Source organism: Elgaria multicarinata, chromosome 2 (assembly GCF_023053635.1).
Source record: "Elgaria multicarinata webbii isolate HBS135686 ecotype San Diego chromosome 2, rElgMul1.1.pri, whole genome shotgun sequence".
Taxonomy (NCBI): domain Eukaryota; kingdom Metazoa; phylum Chordata; class Lepidosauria; order Squamata; family Anguidae; genus Elgaria; species Elgaria multicarinata.
The window spans coordinates 118,364,970-118,383,818 of record NC_086172.1 but is presented as its reverse complement, the minus strand read 5'-3'; the positions used below and the strand labels follow the sequence as shown (position 1 = coordinate 118,383,818).

The window sequence follows — 18,849 nt, the reverse complement described above, 5'->3', positions numbered from 1 at the left end:
GTGGTGCAGTGGTTAGAATGTTGGACTGGGAGTTGGGAGATCTGGGTTCTAGTCCCCATTCGGCCACGGAAGCTCACTGGGTGACTTTGGGCCAGTCGCAGACTCTCAGCCCAACCCACCTCACAGGGTTGTTGTCATGAGGATAAAATGGAGAGGAGGATGATTATGTACTCCGCCTTGGGTTCCTTAAGGAGGAAAAAAGGCGAGATGTAACTGTAATAAATAATTTTTTAAAAAAAACACAAAACATGTACCAGAAGGTTTCTTACTCACGTTAGGGTTTTTGTCTTCATCATACTTGTCGGCATGATAGGCCCTGTATCCCTCTTCTGCGGATCCTCTGAACAGTGTAGTACCATTACCTCGGTTAGAGAGGTATGGGCTGTTTTGGAAATCACTGTGGTTGCGGAAACTGTACGTGCTGGCTGTCCTGTCCGTGGCGGGTCGCCCTAAGAGTGTGGTCCTTACTTCCTGTGATGCCCCTTCTCCTGCTCCTGGGGTATCAGAAAATGCTTGACTAAGGTCCACACCCTGAGGCAGTCCACTTGCTGAGGAGCCATTATTGCTCTGCTTTAAGATGCTGAGCATCTGGGCAAAGACACTGAACATGCGGAATTCGTGGTCCCGCTCCAGTTCAAAGCGTCTTTGCTCCAGCTGTATCCGCCGCTCCTCCATCTCGAGGTCTCGTTGGAGCCGTCGTTCCTCCATTTGCAAGAAACGCTCCTCCATTTCCCGCTGGGCAGTCAAGGTCTTCAGAAGAAGAGCATCCAGGGGGTCCCTCAGCCGCTGGGCTTTCCGCTTCTTACGCAAGCGGTGCAAAGTGGAAAAACCAGGACGCGGGCCAAGGCTTTGAATCCGGGATGAAGAAGCCATGTTGGGCTCACTGAACCCTAAGTGGAAATAGATAAAGGGAAATCATCTACAGCAATATCTTGAAATTCCCTTACTTTTCTTGGCAAAGGTCAACATTGCATGAGTGATCCTTTAACTAGAATCAGGCCTGTCCACTGTTGACCCTCATAGCAAATCATTTAGATCACTAGAGAATATTGACTATTCCTTTAACTTTGTGAATCCAATACCTGAAGCTCCTCAGATGCCATTTAAAGATTTTTTAAAAAATATGTAAGTATAATATACATCTATTAAATAATAAAATAATAATGCACTAATGCATCTCATCCAGCATTTTGCCTCAAACAAAGAACGATGTGTGCCTCCCATATGGAGTACTTTGATTTGTAAAACGGCAGCCCTTCCTTTCTTAATTTTATATCGAGGTTACCTGTGGTGGCTCAGTGGTGAAGGACAAGCAACCACCAAGCACTGAGAGATACTCTAGGGTGACCATATGAAAAGGAGGACAGGGCTCCTGCATCTTTAACACTGGCATAGAAAAGGGAATTTCAGCAGGTGTCATTTGTATATATGGAGAACCTGGTGAAATTCCCTTTTCATCACCACAGTTAAAGCTGCAGGAGCTATACTAGAGTGAACAGATTTAAAAGAGGGCAGGGCACCTGCAGCTTTAACTGTTGTGATGAAGAGGGAATTTCACCAGGTTCTCCATATATACAAATGACAGCTGTTGAAATTCCCTTTTCAGTACAACTGTTAAAGATACAGGAGCCCTGTCCTCCTTTTCATATGGTCACCCAAGATACTCTGATCTCAGCAAGTTTTCAGTCAGAATTAGAGACCATTCGAAATAATGGATAGTGGGGAAGCTCAGTTCCTGGGGCCCAGTACCAGATTCTGATGCAAATGAGACTTGACTAAACATAAGCCTCCAAGCCAGGGATAAGGAACCTCTTTCAGCCTGAGGGCCAAATCCAATTTCAGAGAAGCTTTCAGGGCTACATCCCCCATCCTTCATGTAAGCAGATTCATCTGCTCAAGCCATAAAATCCTACTCAGAATCTAGATTATGTTCCACTAAGTGAGAACCAACCTGTAGAAAAGGTTGCTGCATTGCAACCTAGATGTTTCCCCTCCTGGTACCTTTATACCTGCTGCTGTAAGGCTGGCTCAACCCATTGTTCACATGGTCCTTTTGACCGTCCCTCTCCCCAAAAGCTACAATGAGCAGCATAAAAGGTCCACTGCACAGGAGGAGTGAGGGAGGAACGAACAAGGGAAGCGCTGGCTGCTTTGCTTTCCATTTCAGCTGGATTGCAACCTACCAAACAAGCACGGCTGGCTGATTCTACATTCCTGTATGTACCTGTGGAACAGCAGCCGCAACAAGGAAACTACCAGGAAAGACTCAAAGATTTCCCTCCTCTACGGATTCAAATCACTGGCACTATGAAGCAGAACCAGTGCTGAACCCTGGCTCATACCCAACACATAATTCTGCCACCTCACAAATACAGTAACACCAAGGCTATTCCATAAACTTTTCTTCCCTCCACCCTTACAGCATATGTGCCTAAGCACCATCGACATAAAATGCCCTCTCCTTAAATTCTATGCAGCCTTGAAATTCCAGTGAATCCCTGGACTGTGTAGGTCATGGATGTTAAAATTGTTGCATAAGTAAATGTTTGCCAGAGAACTGACCCCTTCTACAAATCCTGCAAGTGCTTTGCCCACCACTTAAAAGAGTTTCCTGACCCCTGAGTAGCTTTGCTGTCAGCCAACTGGCCTCTGCTAATATCCCTTAAAGGCATATTAGGGATATTATTAGAGACAAAGAGGGATGTGACCAAGACATTTTCACTTCTCAGTTTAAAAAAATAATAAAAGAGCTCCTTCACACCATGCTATATGATTTTGCTGCAAGCCCTCTACGTTTTAACAAAGGCCCAAACTGTTCCTATCCTCTTGTGGACTTGCAATGAATGAATTTATTTATTTATTTTTAAAAAAAACTGTGCAGGAAGGTTACTCTGTGGCCTAATCCACACCAATTGCACTATGAAAGTGGTACATAAAGGCAAAGAGCCACACTACTGCTTTATAGCAGTACTGAAGTGCACCGACCATTGACACGTACCATATACCGTGTTCATAGTGCTATATCCTGCTTGGTGTGGATTAGGCCTGTGCCACGGATAGGCAACTAGGCACACTCCAGATGTTCTGGACTACAACTCCCATAATCCCCAACCACTGTCCATGCTGGCTGGGAATGGAAGTTATAATCCAAAACATCTGGAGAGAACCAAGTTGCTTATCCCATCTCTACTAGGGCTTTGGTTCCAAGTAAATATATTATGCTGAAGTACTTGCTTTGTGGAGTTTAAACCTCCAAAGTACCTTGAGAGCTTTAATCAAAGTTAATTCATCTTCATGAGATCCAAAGCCATCTGCCTCAATGCCCAGAAAACTCACAAAAATTCTTTTTAAAGTCATGGTTTTAGTCTGTTTGCCTTACGCCCTATTTCATACATAAACGTCAATTCCAAGGAAGTTCACATTCTGTAAACAGGTCTTTCTACTGTCGTCTCAAAAGTATTTGTAACAAGGGGCATTCACCTATGGAACCCATTGCCAAGGAGTGTTTTAAAAGCCGCAAGTACACTGCTTATTTAAATGCTTTACTGCCTGAAACATGCCCAAGGCCATGTTCTGCGGCTTCACCGTAAAGACAGAATAAAGAGTTGTCAAAGTAGCGCATCTGTTCCTCTTGGAGAGGTTGGGGAGCGGGAGGGACACAAAAAATACTGCTGAATTACAGGAGCAAAAGACAGTGAAATCCCTGTCTTCTGTGCAGAAAAGAGAGTCCTGGCAACAGATGATAAGGAATTCTGGGTTTAGATAAATGTACAAGAGGATCAGGTGCCTGTTTAGTTGCCCTCTTGGCTTTCAAGATATGAAGTGGGTGGCCCCTGAGGATACATAGATGTTTGGCAGGGGGAGGAACATGAGCTTCTCTATGGTTATCTTATTCTAGAGTGTCCACTGGCTGAGCCAATAGATAAAGCCAGCCCACCTCAGCACCTCTCCATCAAAAATGTAGAGCATTCTGTTCAGGAAGGCAGGGCATCAATGAACCAAATGGACTTGGACTTTCTTTTTGGATGGAAGGGGAGCAATGCATTTATTTCCTAATGTCTTTCACAGAGGAACTTTAAACATACTGTATGTTCATAGAGATGATTTGATTTATTTAATTAAAACATTTCTTGGCCGCCTTTCAGGGCAGAAGCCTTCCCAAGGCAGCTTACAGCAATAAAATATATAAAAACAGTTAAAATGTTAATAAAAACATATCCTGCCATTCTCATTTGAGCTGCTTGCTGTCAAACTTAGGATGTGAAGGAACTGTGAGACATGCCTACCTGCCTTTAAAACAAAACAACAACACAGCTGGAACAAGGAATAGCTGTTCTGGCATAGAAACATTCCACGCCAGGCAAAAGAATCACATGGAGAATTGGGCTACACATTATGGCGGCTTCATAGGCAGACAGTTTTAAGTACTGTCCATCGCACATGGGCTACGCTTAAATTACACTTAGGCTCAACGGTTGTTTTCTTTTCCTGAAAATACTGACTATTTGGCCCCACATAGGATGGGTGCTGGAATACAGCAAAACTCACTGTGCTGGCCAGGGCCATGTAGTCAGAGATGTAACACTTATTCATATATCACTTGGCACACAAAATACTAATGAAGTGGTCACCTTGCTGAATCTAAGCAGGTATGGTCCTGGTCAGTAGCTGGATGGGGGGAGGGTAGCGGTTGGGAATCTATGTGTGCCAACTTGAGTTCCATGACAGAAGCTGGAAGAATTGTGGAGAGGTAGAACAAAGACTACCTCACACATAGTATTTACCCATGTGGGCATATGAGAAAATATATCTATTCTACTACTTGCAAATATTAGGAAAACACAGTTGCCATTGGGGTTCCAATACATGTACATGTGGCAAAATAGCCATATCAAGGTTGCATAGCTCAGTGCTCAGTGGTAGAGCACATACTTTGCTTACAGAAGATCCCAGGTTCAATCCCTGACATCTACAGGTAGGGCAAAGAAAGAATCCTGCCTGAAATCCTGGAGAACCACTGCCAGTCAGTGTCAGCAATATTGGGCTAGATGGGCCAATGGTCTGACAAGATAGCTTCCTATATTCTTAGCCATATATACATATGGGTGTCCCCCTTTGAACACACAAATAGTTCTGTAAACAAAAGGCAGTATACAAAAGAGCAGCACAGGGAACACAAACTGTGCTGCTATGCCTTGAGTCGGCTGCAATTAAACTCAATGGGACTGACTTCAGAATAGACAAGCACAGGACAGGGCTAAGAACTATAAGTCCTGAAACTAACTGGGAGACGCAACCACTCCCTTGGGGCTCTCTTACATAGGCTGCAATATGCTGGAAGCGAACAAGAGATGGATCCCTTCATAACCACAGGCTTCTGGTGGGCATTTGCCACTTCTGGAGTCATTAAGGAAATGGGACTCTTTAATTCCCCCCCCATTATGAAAATAGTGGTTCACAACACTAGCGCACAACATGATGTAGAGGTATGCAAGCTGGTGCTAGCCAGATATTTTGAACTACAACTCCCATTAGCCCCAGACAGCATGGCCATCAGTCAGAGAGTACGGACATTGCAGGCCAAGACATCCCGAGGGCACTGGATTGCCGACCCCTTCGCCTGTGTCTCAGACACAATCTCTTTCCAGAGTACAGAAGAGGCTCTGCCATTGGGTGGCATAAGGAGGAGATCAGGCCGTCCTACCTGAAGGCGAGACACTGGTCTCAACGGGGACCTCCACCCTGGAGATGGGAGAGTCATTCTCCAAAAAGGCCCTCTCTATCTCATGCTCATCAGCCGAGGCCCCCGGCTGGTAAGTGAGAGAAGGCGGGGGCTCGGGCGACAAGCCCTGATCCTCGGAATCCACCTCCTCGCATTTGATCTCCATCAGCTCCGGGGGCTGAGAGTGCGCAAAGGCCAGAGCCGAAGAGGCGCCCAAGTGGTGATGGTAGGTCTCCACCATGGTGCCCGGGAGCACCGCCTGGGCCATCACGCCGCCGCTGTTGCCGGCGGAGTTGTAGGCGAGCGACGGGCGGCTGGCCAGGACCCGATCCATCACCTCGTAGAACTTCCACGTCCTGCCGCCGCGGGGGGCCTTGTTGTTGTCCTTGATGCGCCGGTACTCCAGCTTCATCTTCTTGATCTTCTCCCGGCACTGGTCGCCCGTGCGGTGGATGCCCTTCTCGCGCAGCACCTCGGCGATCCGGTTGAAGACGTGCTGGTTGCGCAGGCAGCTCTCCAGCTCCGCCTGCACCGACTCGTCGGCCCAAAGGTGCAAGAGCTCCACCACCTCCGGGTCGGACCAGTTACTGCCCCGCTCGTACTTCTTCCCTCGGAAATCCATGCTTTCCTCCCGGGTTTGCAACTCTCTCTCCCGCCCCCCGTCCCGCCTCCGCCCCTCCACGGCCACCCTCGGCCACCCCAAGTATGGCAAAAATGCAAAAACGAGGAGAGGAGTAATGGGCTGCAGTGAACACGCAAGGCAGGTCGTGTTTACATCCGCGGAGGAAACGGGTTTGGAACGGGTTCGACCCGGTTCAGTTTATTGGTGCAACTAAAACCTAGCGCTGTACTCAGTAGGGCGCGTATCTAGGGCGCGGGGTGAGGGGGGCGAATCTCGGGCTCGTTTCTCTTGCTGCAGAGGCCGCAGCGCAGACTGGACCGGTTTAGCACGGCTCGGCACGGTTGCTACCTTTTCACAAAGCGAGTGACGGAGGCAGGGAGCAAAAGGAGCCCATTCACATCCGGTGTGACGGCACATGCGTGCTCCCTTTATTCCGGGATAACTTTGGTCCGTGTCACTCAGAACGTTCCGCAACCCCGGCCGAGCTGGGCTGGACTGGGCGAAACGAAGCGGAGCCGTACGAAGGCGAAGGGGTGGGGCCTGGGAAGGCTCCGCCTCCGCAGGCGGCTCGGCCCGCCCCCTTCGGCTCTTCTATCGCTGCCCGGAAGAGGCGACAGAGCAAAAGCCGACGAGATTCGGCGGGGGAAAAGCTGGGCGTTTTCCGACGGGGAAGTCCTTGACACGTGGCGAAACTGCACGCAGGGCTTGAAGGCTGTCGAATCTGCGCCCCATCAGCAGTTCTGCAGGCTTGAAGTGGGCTTTATCTTAAAAGGATGTGAAAATGTGACTTTTGTACGCAACTGAGAAGCACACAGGGCAATTCTAGGCATGTCTGCTCAGAAAAAAAATCCCATTGAGTTCAATGGGAGTTTACTCCCAGTTGAGCGAGTATAGGTTACCAGATCCTGTTTCTCTTCTGCATTCTATCCCATATTAGTAACATTCAAGCGTAGCACAGTTCCGTGTCTGGTTCAAAAACGTGGGCACTCACAATATCCAACTTAGCTATGGTGGGGGATAGAAGGCCAATTCTGGCAGATTTATTTATTTAAACAGAATCCTGCTTTTCTTTCAGGGAAGTACTGAAGTTGCAGACAAAAATATAAATTATAAACAACAACTGGACTTGGAGATTACCTAGTCCAGCCCCCTGCTGAAAACAATTATTAATAATTGAAAAACAGTCAGAATTTGCCACAGGTAATATAATAATGAGGCAGAAAGATAGTATGGGGCCATATGGGATTATTTTACAGAAGAAAAAGCAGAAAGCCTGCAAGGAACAATCTTTATTCAACTACTTTTCAAAATGCTAAACGGTTTTCCTGAAACAAGATTCTTCAGACTACCATGCTCTTCTATTATTATTATTATTATTAATCAATGGCTACCTCACCAACTTATTTTTTATTTATTTATTGCATTTATATCCTACCTTTTTTCCTCCGAGGAACCCAAGGCAGCATACATAACCCTCCTCCTCTCCGTTTATCCTCACAACAACAACCCTATGAGGTAGGCTGGGCTGAGAGTCTGTGACTGGCCCAAAGTCACCCAGTGGGTTTCCATGGCCGACTGGGGACTAGAACCCGGATCTCCTGACTCCCAGTCCGACACTTTAGCCATTGTATTTGTATAGGTGATATGATAAACCTCTGCCTGGACGAGGTGCTTTTGCAGAGGGAGACAAGCTCTCTGTCTTCCTCCATCCAGCTCCTTCACCACTAGGTGAAAGGTAGTGCTGGAATATGAAATAAAGATATTATACTGTTAGTTTTACCCTACCCTGTGCCTGCTTACCCTACCCTGTGCCTGTTGGCATTCTCTTCCCCTCCTTATTGTTTTACTATGATTTTATTAGATTGTAAGCCTATGCGGCAGAGTCTTGCTATTTATTGTTTTACTCTGTACAGCACCATGTACATTGATGGTGCTATATAAATAAATAAATAAATAATAATAATAATAATATCAGCCATTCCCAACTTGGTGCCCTCTAGATGTTTTGGACCCTTAGATGTCAGCTGCAGACGGCACAGGGAATGGTCAGGAATGATGAGAGTTGTAGTTCAAAATATCTGAAGGGCACCAATGGCTGATATCTTTAGATAGATAACACTTCAGCACTACCTCCCTTAAACTCCACAAAGCAAGTACTTCAGCATAATATATTTACTTGGAACCAAAGTCTAAGGGGTAAGCAACTTGGTGTTATCCAGATGTTTTGTCTAACAACTCACATCAGCCCCAGCCAGCATGTCCAGTGTCAGGGATTATGGGAGTTGTGGTCCAAAACATCTAATCCAGAGGGTGCCAGATTGAAGGCAGCTGTGTTGTATTTATTTGTCCCAAAAGTCCAAATGATCTGAAATGTGCCTGTCACCTTGCAGAGCCTAATCCATTTAATTCTGTGCTTCTTCCTCATCTCCCTGTTAAGACGCTGACCATACAGACTTCATGACTTCAACATCTAGTCAGCCTTCCCCCTCCTCTGCTTTTTGTAACATGTTGCCTGATGAAATCTGCAGATCTCGAAAGCTTGCCCATCATTTTATTTATTTATTTATTTATTTATTGCATTTGTATATCGCCCCATAGCAGAAGCTCTCTGGGCGGTTTACATAAAACACTAAGAAACAATATACAAAAATTAAAGTTGGTCCTAATAAAGGTATTGCCTGACGGGATTTTGGAAGTTTTCTTATAGACCTGCAAGGGTTACTCAGGCCTTAGCTAAACCAGGCTTTATCATGGGGTGAACCCCGGGATAGTCCCTGTGCGTCCATATGACGTACAGGGGATCCCGAGATCAGGGAGGGATGATCCCTCCCTTGCTCCAGGATAGAGCCCTCCCCTTTGGGCCCGCTTTTTCCATGGTTCTGGGCTGAGAACAAATCTTTAAGAACGAATCTTTTGTTGTTCTCTCCTGGGGGCGCAGGAGGAGGATTTGATATTTTTAAACTGCAAATTAAACAAAAGCTTACATCTGCGTAAGTTTTAAAGCTAAAGACTTCAAAATCAGCACAGTAATAGATATTAAGGAGGGCTTTCAGCATACCAAATTTGAATTGTATTGGGTCATCCGTTGATTTTTTAATGATTTTTTACATTCCCTCCCCCCTTAAACCATTTTCCTGGTATGGAAAGGATCTCAGGAGCGCCACCGCCCAGGGTGTGATTTAGCTAACAACAGCAACAACAATTTTACGCAATCAGGATAATTCAAGGGAAACAGGTATGTGGGATGAAGCTCTTAGTTGTAAACTTCATCTCATGTACCTGCTTCCCTCGGATTATCCCCGTAGTGCTAAGCTTTCGCGGTTCTTGTTGTTTTTGCTACTGGGCGACAGCGATCCTTTGCATACCAGGAAGTGAGTTTAAGGGGGGAAATGTAAAAAATCATTAAAAATGAACAGATGACCCAATTCAATTCAAATTTGGTATGCTTAAAGCTCTCCCTAATATCTATTACTGTGCCAATTTTGGTGTCTTTATCTTTAAAGCTTACGCAGATGAAAGCATTTCTTTAAAATCCTGCTCCTGCACCCCAGCGGAGGCTTGGAAGATACGCTCAAAATGTAGGGGCTAAATATGGCAAATCTTTTTGCTTTATTGCACAATTAAGGCAGGATGCATGGGAGTACTTCACAATCAAAGCAGATTATAAGGTGGAAAACTTCTGATTCCTTTGCATGCAATTCTCAGTGATTGTACAGTATAACACTGGTGTGATAAAGCTTTGTGTGACCAGGGCCTGTTGTGAAAGGAATTTGCCAATAGATGGCACTAAATCCCCATATTCTGGAAGATGAGCCAAAGGCATACTGAACTTGCAACCTAATTTGGAGTTTCAATGGGACTTCACCAGGTGGAACGTACCAGACTGTTTAGCTGGGAGCACGAAGTACATTTTCAAGCCAAAAGATCTTGGCAGGATAGGGATTTCAGTCAAGAGTTAAGCATTTGGATCTCAGTGCTGGGTTTGTTATTGTAGTACTGGATGTTTCCCCCCTGCCCCCCAGTAAAGAACATTTCAATAAAAACAAACTTATTTCACAAATTCCACAAAAGAAACAAGGGGTGGGTGGTTGTAGAAAATGTATATGCTGAGCTGCTGTGTTTTAATTTCCCCCACAAAATACTATCTGCGGATCTGAAAAGCTATGGGAGATTATTTGCATCCAAAGGTCGGTCGGTCTGTCTGTCTGTCTGTCTGTCTGTCTGTCTGTCTGTCTGTCTCTCTCTCTCTGGCCATGGCTAGACCAGGCCTATATCCTGGGATCATCCCTGTGCATCCAAATGACACACAGGGGATCCCAGGAGCAGGCAGGGACGACCCCTCCATTTGCCTTGGATTGGATAATCCTTAGTTCTAGCTAAAGCCTCTCTCTCTCTCTTTCAGAAAATAAGCAAAGACTTCTTGAAATTTGTTGGCATATCACCAGAACTTTAGTGTAGTAGGCTAACTTCATTCTTGCACGGTCTGCTTTTTAATTTTTATTCAAGTCTCCATGGTCCATTGATGTCTCGAATTTTCAAAGGACACCTGTATCTTTTCCTAGTGGGAGGTGAAAGCAGCCGGGGGAGGGGGGAATTAGCAGACAAACTGTGTGAGGATAAAGGATTAATATGCTGTTCTTCCCTCACATTGGATGTCTCAGTGACTTCACTGAGGAAGAGCTCACAAATAAAGAAACAGATCTATGCATGACATGCAGTTCTACACTCAGTGGCAAAGTTGGGTTTGTTACCATGTCATGTGTGAAATGGCTCTAAAATTTATCAAGTTTTTGAATTTCAAAAACATACATCATTCATTCAAAAGAGGACTGTTAGAATGGCATTGCTGATTCTAATTCCATGTAGTCTTTCTGTCTTCTTTCCCTTTGCCATATGGCTTCAGAGAACCTTTGCGTACGAGAATTAAGCCAGTTTTTGTCTAATCAGCTGGTAATTCCATGTTATACGTGGGGCTGCCTTTGAAAATGGTCCGGAAGCTTCAGCTGGTACAAAACAGGGCAGCTGTTTACTAACAGGGACTGGCCGGCGAGTTCCCTTTACGCCAGTCCTTTTACAACTTCATTGGCTGCCAGTCCAGGTCCGGGCCTGATTCAAAGTGCTGGTATTGACATTTAAAGCCCTAAACGGTTTGGGGCCAGGTTATTTGAAGGAACGCCTCCTCCCATACATACCTGCCTGGACCTTAAGATCATCTACAGGGGCCCTTCGTGAGCCCCTGCTAAAGGAAGTGAGGCAGGTGGCTACTAGAAGGAGGGCTTTCTCTGCTGTGGCACCCCAGTTGTGGAATGAGCTCCCCAGAGAGGTCCGCCTGGTGCCTACACTGTACTGCTTTCGTCACCAGCTGAAGACCTTTTTCAGTATTTTAACACTTAATTTTAACTTAAATTTAAATTTTACTGTTCTAACTCTATTTTAATCTTATATCAATTTTGCTACGTGGTTTTATCCTAGTTGTGCTTTTTATACTGTATTTTGTAATTGTGCTTTTAACATATTGGTTGTTTTATTATGGTTTTAATTTTTGTGAACCGCCCAGAGAGCTTCGGCTATTGGGCGGTATAAAAATGTAATAAATAAATAAATAAATAAATAAATAAAATGTAAAGCTTTGTATTGACCAGAATAAACATTTGTGTCACAAACATTCTATCACTATTATTGCATGTTAATAACAAACACATTTCAGAATTGTTTATGGGATTAGAAGATTACTAAAGATTACTAGTCAGGAAACCATTTTGGGAAACAGATGTTATTGTTTTTGTTGTTTTGTTTGGGTGTTCATTTGTTTGTTTTTTGTACAGAATTATCCTTGTGGTTTTTTTTTTAAAAAAGCAGGTCACTACTTTGTTAAGTTATTTGAAGTGCATACAAATGAGGAACCAACCAACTCATCAATTCAGATATATAAACTGAAAATAAATTTTAAAAAGCAGAATTACCCATTAAAAACTGTTTAAACATTTGTAAAAAAAATAGCTAGAGAATTTCACATCAAGCAAGCAGTGAATTCTGGGAAAGAGAAATGGCCCTTTAATATCAACCATTGTGGGCATCCGCCTCCTACGCACCTCCTGCTCCTTCCACTCATTTTTCCATCACAAACTAGACCTCTTTTAATCCGTTCTCCTGTGTGCCAGGAAAACAGTGCAATAAAAACAGCCCCTAAAGAGGAAGTAATAAGGGACAAAAGTGGAGATGGAGAAGTGATGGTCAGGAAACACAATTTCCCCCCATGTGATGACGCTCTAAATTCAGCAGTTCCAAATATTGTTCCAAACATTGTAACTTTTCCTCATATGGAAGTAGCTTGAGCCTATTGATCAGTTTGGTTGCCTTTTCCAACTCTATAGTATCCTTTTTTAGGATGGTCTTCCACAAACAGAAGCACATGCCTTCTGTATTCTTTTTTTTAAAGCTCCCCTCACAAGCATGTTTGCTAATTGATTTCAGAGCATGCTCTGTTTTCTTTGAAAGAATTGCCAGCAAGTCTTCTGGCAAAACATGTTTAGTTGTTTGAGCAGCTCCAGTTCCTTCAGGCCTTACATCTTACCCATTAACAACCCTTTAGAACTAATCTGAAAGGATGCTCTCTATAGATGGACCAGTTGTCAAACCTTCCTAATTATTTATTTAAATGCAAGATACTGCATTTTAAATAAGTACTTTTGGATAAGAAATGTTTGCACATCCCATTCCAAAATTTACAGAGACAGTTACAGTGAAGTTACCAGATTGGCCAAAGGTAAGATTGTAAACCCTTTTATTTCTGCTGGTCTATGACCGTAATAAATTTGATTGATTGACTGGTCGAACCCTTTTATTACATCATTATTATTATTATTATTATTGCTTATGTGTCCTTAACAGCGACAATTCATCAGGTGAACTTTGGGCATGGTGGGGAAAAGCTTCACCTGCCTGATTTTTACCTTTCAGGCTGCTGTTAAAGACACAACTGCAGGGCCAGTAAAAAAAAATTGGTAGCCTAGAGCAGTATCCAATTCAGGCAATTTGCCAGCACTAAACCCATTGCACTAATGTAATGCATGAAACTAGCCAAAATGACCGCTTCCAGAGCAGGACAATTTAGGGAGCAACCCTAGACAATGTCTGTGGGAACATAGGATTGATTGGTTTCTGGGATCTGAGGTTGGAAACAAGGCTCTAACCTGAGAACCCAGAAACCGCGCTCTCCGCCCCTCCCCCTCATCGCCGTTGTGGTTCTCTCTGTATTCGGAAATGGAGTCCGAGACGGGAAAGGGGGCAGTCCTAGGGGTGGTGCCGAGACTAGGGAAACTGCATTATACAGCTTCCTATGCATGCCCCAGCCTCCTTCCCTCTAGCAAAAATGCAGGGTGGCCAAAGCACAGAGGCAAGGATCACCTCCATGCTCTGGCTGCCCTGCATTGGGTACACAGCAGCCTCTGACTTCAGAGGCTGTTGCCTATCTCGATTAGATAGGTTTGCACCATTAGCAGAGTTCCCTTCCACAAGCTCCGCTGACTTCCCATCCTGAAAGCAGTAGTTTCAGATAATTTCTGGTTGTGCCGGCCAGTGCCAGCTTCCAGTTACACTGGCTGTCATTCCTGCTAGTGCCGTGACAGCGTGGTATACCAGCATAGCAAGAGCAACAGAAAGGTAATTTGTAGAAACAGTGATATGCCCAGATTTCACAGTCACACCAGGCACTATTGAGTCTCCAAGAATACCAAAATTTTCTCATTTTAACTTGATTCAAAATAAGACAACGTTTTTGGATATACACATCAGGGAATGTTTGGAATCGCAGCCAAGTCTATAGAGAATTCCTTGTTTGGGCTTGCAGCTTAAATATCTCAGAGGGCAGATCTGGCCTGAGTACTGGGAGAGGACTTTCTATGTCTGTCCATTGGGTGCATTTGCATTAGCAAGTTGCTACTAACTACAGCAGAATTTGCACCTTCCTTTGGCAATTTGGTGATATATACGATTTACTGACTACTGGAAGATCCAACTGTAGTTCTGATGCACCTAAGGGACCACCATTAAATGGCCACTGCAACAGCTCTTGGAGAACCTTCCCCCAATGAGAACACTTTATTTCTATATTCTATTTTATTTAATGTATTTCTTAGCCACCTTTCAAGACTGCAGACTTCTCTTAGCCAAAGACAACACTTGGCCAGTGCACGTGCTTTGAAATCAATGGGACAAGGTAGTTGTGACTTCTCCTGGATCTGTCCTGCTCTGGCTGCAGCAGGCTCTAGATGCAGTTGAGGTTACAACAGAGGTGCTTAAAATCCAAGCAGGGGTCAGAGCACTGGCAGGCAGGCAGGAGGATCAGGCAATAACAGGAGTGCTCACAAAACAGGCAAGAGGTCAAAACACGATAAAGCAGTCGGTACATTACACAGTCCAGAGGCGTTAGTTAGTCCAGAAGGTCAGGAAATGGGGCATCAAGCAGAGGCACAGTGCAGGAGACAAGGTACAAGGCAGGATGGACCAAAGCTGTTCCAAGGCTGGCTGATTTCTGATGCAAGTTTTTAAGCTCACCCAGAACTCCGCTGCAGTCATCAGCGCTCTCCTTTCAGAGCCTTACTCCTGAGGAGCCACTTTCTGCTCTTTTCTGCAGGCGAGCACTCTGTCGCATGGGAGCCCTACTAGCCTTACTAGCCTGTCACTTGAGGCAACGATGCTCCCGGGAGTCGGGGGGCTGCTCAGCCTCTGCCTTAGAGTCAGAGTCCCTTTCTGCTGTCAGGGATGGCCCTGCAACCACCTCCCTCAAGGGCTCAGGCTCCTGAGGGTTTGATGGTGGCTCTTGGTCTAGGGCTTTGGCTTCTGGGGCACCCGGGCTTCTGGGGCCTCTAGCTCCTCCTCTGAGAAGGACTCCTCAAACAGGGGCATGACAGGATCAGGACTCCAACTGATTCCAGACAATTGATTACTGACAACTGATTGGGATGAGAATTGATCCTCTGGATTGGGGCTAATAAATAATAATAATTATTATTAATATTAATAATAATAATTTTGTTACCCGCCCCTCTAGATCAAGGTGGGGTACAACACAAATATTGGCTGCAGACAAGTCCTCTGAGCTAGCTGGTTAGGACTGCCAACTAGCCAAAACAAATAGGCAAGTGAACAAGACCCGCTGTTCCCCTGGGCCCCTAACACAGATGCAGAAACCAACAAGTGAAGCTTTTCATGGCATGGAGTTAAGCATTATCATCAGTTGCTATAATTGCTGCAGATGGAAGTACTGTTAACAGGGCAGCTACAGGGGCTGTCTTCAAAAGCCTATGGTTGGTCCAAGGATCTCCAGCACCAGCCTTTCACAGGGGTAATCAGAAGATCGTGCTTCACCCATTGTATTGGCAGCACAAGTAGAATGGAAAGTAGAAAGCCCAGAATTGGGGATAGTCCTTGCTGGCTCTCTGTCCCTTGTGCTAGCTTCATTTTTCTGATTGTTAAGAGCATTGGGTGTGCACATGTTGAGGAGGATAGTAGTTCAGGCGAGGGCGGGGGAAACAGTGTTGAAAAAGGGAAGCCAGTGGCCTTTTAAGAACCCTTCTGAACTTGACTTCAGTCTGCCCAGGCTCAAAACAGCCACTACCATGTAGTGGTTATAGTGTTGGACTGGGATCTGGGAGATCTGGTTTCTAGTCCTCACTCAACCATGAAGCTCACTGGGTGTCTTTGGGCCAATCACAAATTCTCAGCCTAACCTACCTCAAAAGGTTGCCTTCATACTTCACTCCCTACCGGTCTGCTAAGGGAGTGACTCCTAAAGGCTCCTAGTATCTGCAAGTTTACTGAGTTCAGAGGGAATAAGCAGTCTTGTATTAAGGCAGCTCTAAAGATCTGGGACACAGCTCAGAAGATTTGGGGCTCATGCCCAGGTGGGCCCTCCTCTAACTCCACTGTTGCTTTCTCCTCTGGGAGGTGCCACTCATGATCTCCCAGCTATGACCCCTCCTTTGGAAAGAAAGGGTCATCTGTGATTGGCTGGCTCAAGCTTATTTATTATTTATTTATTTATTTATTACATTTATATACCGCCCCATAGCCAAAGCTCTCTGGCATTTTACAAAAGTTTAAAACAATGAACGTTAAAAACAGATATACAAAATTTAAAACCACCAAAAGTATAAAAAAATCCAATATCCATTTAAAACAACTATTCAAGCTTGGACCTGACCTGAGGAGTTTTCCTTTCCTTTCCTCCACCCCTACTTTGAGGGTATGAATGAAGGTCCTGGTCAGGAGTTCCTTCCTCCTGGTCTGCAGCTGCAGCATAGTAGCAATATTGCAAGAGAAGTGAAATATTGGGGAGGGATTAGAGGTTCAGAGCCTACCCTGCCCTCTTACTCATGCTGACGGAATGATGTTACTTAATCCGTTCGTGTTTTCCAAACCAATTGGTGTAAATTTTGGATTTGAAATCCTTCAACAAATCAATCACATTCAACAGCCACATGCATTGCTATCTACCCCTAGTTCAATGTTATTGGACAGATTCTTTTTTTCTTGTTTGGTAAGTAAAAGTTTATTTTAAACCTAGGTGCTGGTGGGTAGCGTTATGGGGAGTCCTGGAAAGGAAATCCAAGGAGGAGGATGGAAAACAGCCAATCAAGAGGAGAATGTAAAGTATTGTATGATGTCAGGATGCATAACATGATACATGCTGCATTTCCCAAGATGCCCATTGTTGATGTGCTTGCACAACACTGCATACAAACTATAAGAATGCACAACAAGATCTCAGAATAATGGAGAATTCTTGTCCTAGGCCAGATCTACACCTTGTGTCAAATTATTATGAATGTGGAATAAAAAGCCGAAAATAACACTATGAAAGCAGTATATGGAATCTGGATTGTGTCCCAACAATTATCAGTGCACTTCAATACCGAAGTGCACTTCGGTACAGTGCACTTCAAGACAGAGGAACCCGTAACATGATGTGCAAATTACAATTTCCATTGGGGTGGTTCATCTCTTACTGATTCATAGAATCATAGAATAGCAGAGTTGGAAGGGGCCTACAAGGCCATCGAGTCCAACCCCCTGCTCAATGCAGGAATCCACCCTAAAGCATCCCTGACAGATGGTTGTCCAGCTGCCTCTTGAATGCCTCTAGTGTGGGAGAGCCCACAACCTCCCTAGGTAGCTGATTCCACTGTCGCACTGCTCTAACAGTCAGGAAGTTTTTCCTGATGTCCAGCCGGAATCTGGCTTCCTTTAACTTGAGCCCGTTATTCCGTGTCCTGCACTCTGGGAGAATCGAGAAGAGATCCTGGCCCTCCTCTGTGTGACAACCTTTTAAGTATTTGAAGAGTGCTATCATGTCTCCCCTCAATCTTCTCTTCTGCAGGCTAAACATGCCCCTTTCTTGCAGGGCTCCCATTTCTTTTCTTTTTCCCATTCTAAATTTTGCTTTTTCCTCCTACTCCATCATGGCAGTCTCCCAAGAAGCCTTGAGCATTGTGAATGGCATACTGAACCAAAGCTGACAAAATTCCTGTGTTTGACAGTTCCATCACTTCAAGCCTGTAGGAGAGCCCAAGGAAGAGTTGGGAGGAAATGGGCAGAAAACTTACTTTAGCTGACATAACATTTTGCTTCAGCTGCACTGCAGTATTTATGATAGCTGGACTCTGAATTTGCTTCTCTCTCTCTCTCTCTCTCTCTCTCTCTTTCGGTCTGCCTTCTTACAGAAGACTGTTATTATGTCCTAAAACACAAGTAGTTCAACCACTGCAGCAGGCTAGAATGAAAGATCTGCTAGGATAAGAGTTCGGAGAGGGGAATTGTTTTGATATATTTTCCACTAGCTCTGAATATATACAGTTACAATCAGTCCACTGTGTCACTTGAGTAATTTGATTCGACGCTGATCAGGTGTATTAAGGATATCCCGTGTTTGATTATTGTGTTACGTTTAATGTGATTGGATGTTACATCTTTTTGTTATAAATGTAAAATTCAATAAACAAATATTAAAAAAAGAAAAAAAGAATGCCCTAGCAATGTGTTTTAGAGAAGAATTGTCTTATTTTGAGAAATTTTTAGAAGTGTTGGAGTTAGAATTCCAGCAAGAGAGAAATCAAAACTGGAAAAGTCAAAGTTGGGACATGGTGCAACAACAGTCAACAACACTATCTTTTCGTGATGGATATTAAAAAAAAATCCCTGAAAAATCCCTTCAGTGATGCAGTCACCATGACTATATTATATGTAAACACTGTAAAATCAGAAGAACTGCAGTCTGTAATGCACTATCAAGATGACCTGATAACTTTTCCAAGGAACAAAAGATGATGGGACTTCACAACGCAAAACTTCAGCCCGTCTTCCACCCATGGCCAAATACATGTTTTCTCCATCCTCCATAACTGTTCATTTCTGTATCCAAAACCTCATGAGATCTCCTGCCTTCCCACCAGGCGTTCCTGTGATGGTGGTGAGACTGAGAGAAGGGCTTCCTCTGAAGATCTTA

At 44.6% G+C, this 18,849-nt stretch overlaps 1 protein-coding gene across 2 annotated transcripts in view; it reads right to left on the bottom strand.

Annotated features, from left to right (window-relative positions):
• Nucleotides 1–18,849, bottom strand: part of LOC134392803 (1-aminocyclopropane-1-carboxylate synthase-like protein 1) — a 58,585-nt gene that overhangs the window by 34,752 nt on the left and 4,984 nt on the right. The window contains exons 1-2 of one of the 2 annotated variants that reach the window (XM_063117442.1): nucleotides 5,705–5,760; nucleotides 274–890 (exon numbers count right to left, since the gene is read on the bottom strand). In XM_063117442.1, the coding sequence (XP_062973512.1) occupies nucleotides 274–873 (600 nt within the window). In that variant the 5' untranslated portion in view covers nucleotides 874–890; nucleotides 5,705–5,760. Of the gene's footprint in view, nucleotides 1–273; nucleotides 891–5,704; nucleotides 5,761–18,849 lie in introns of those variants that run through there. The other variant, XM_063117441.1, reaches the window with a different exon arrangement.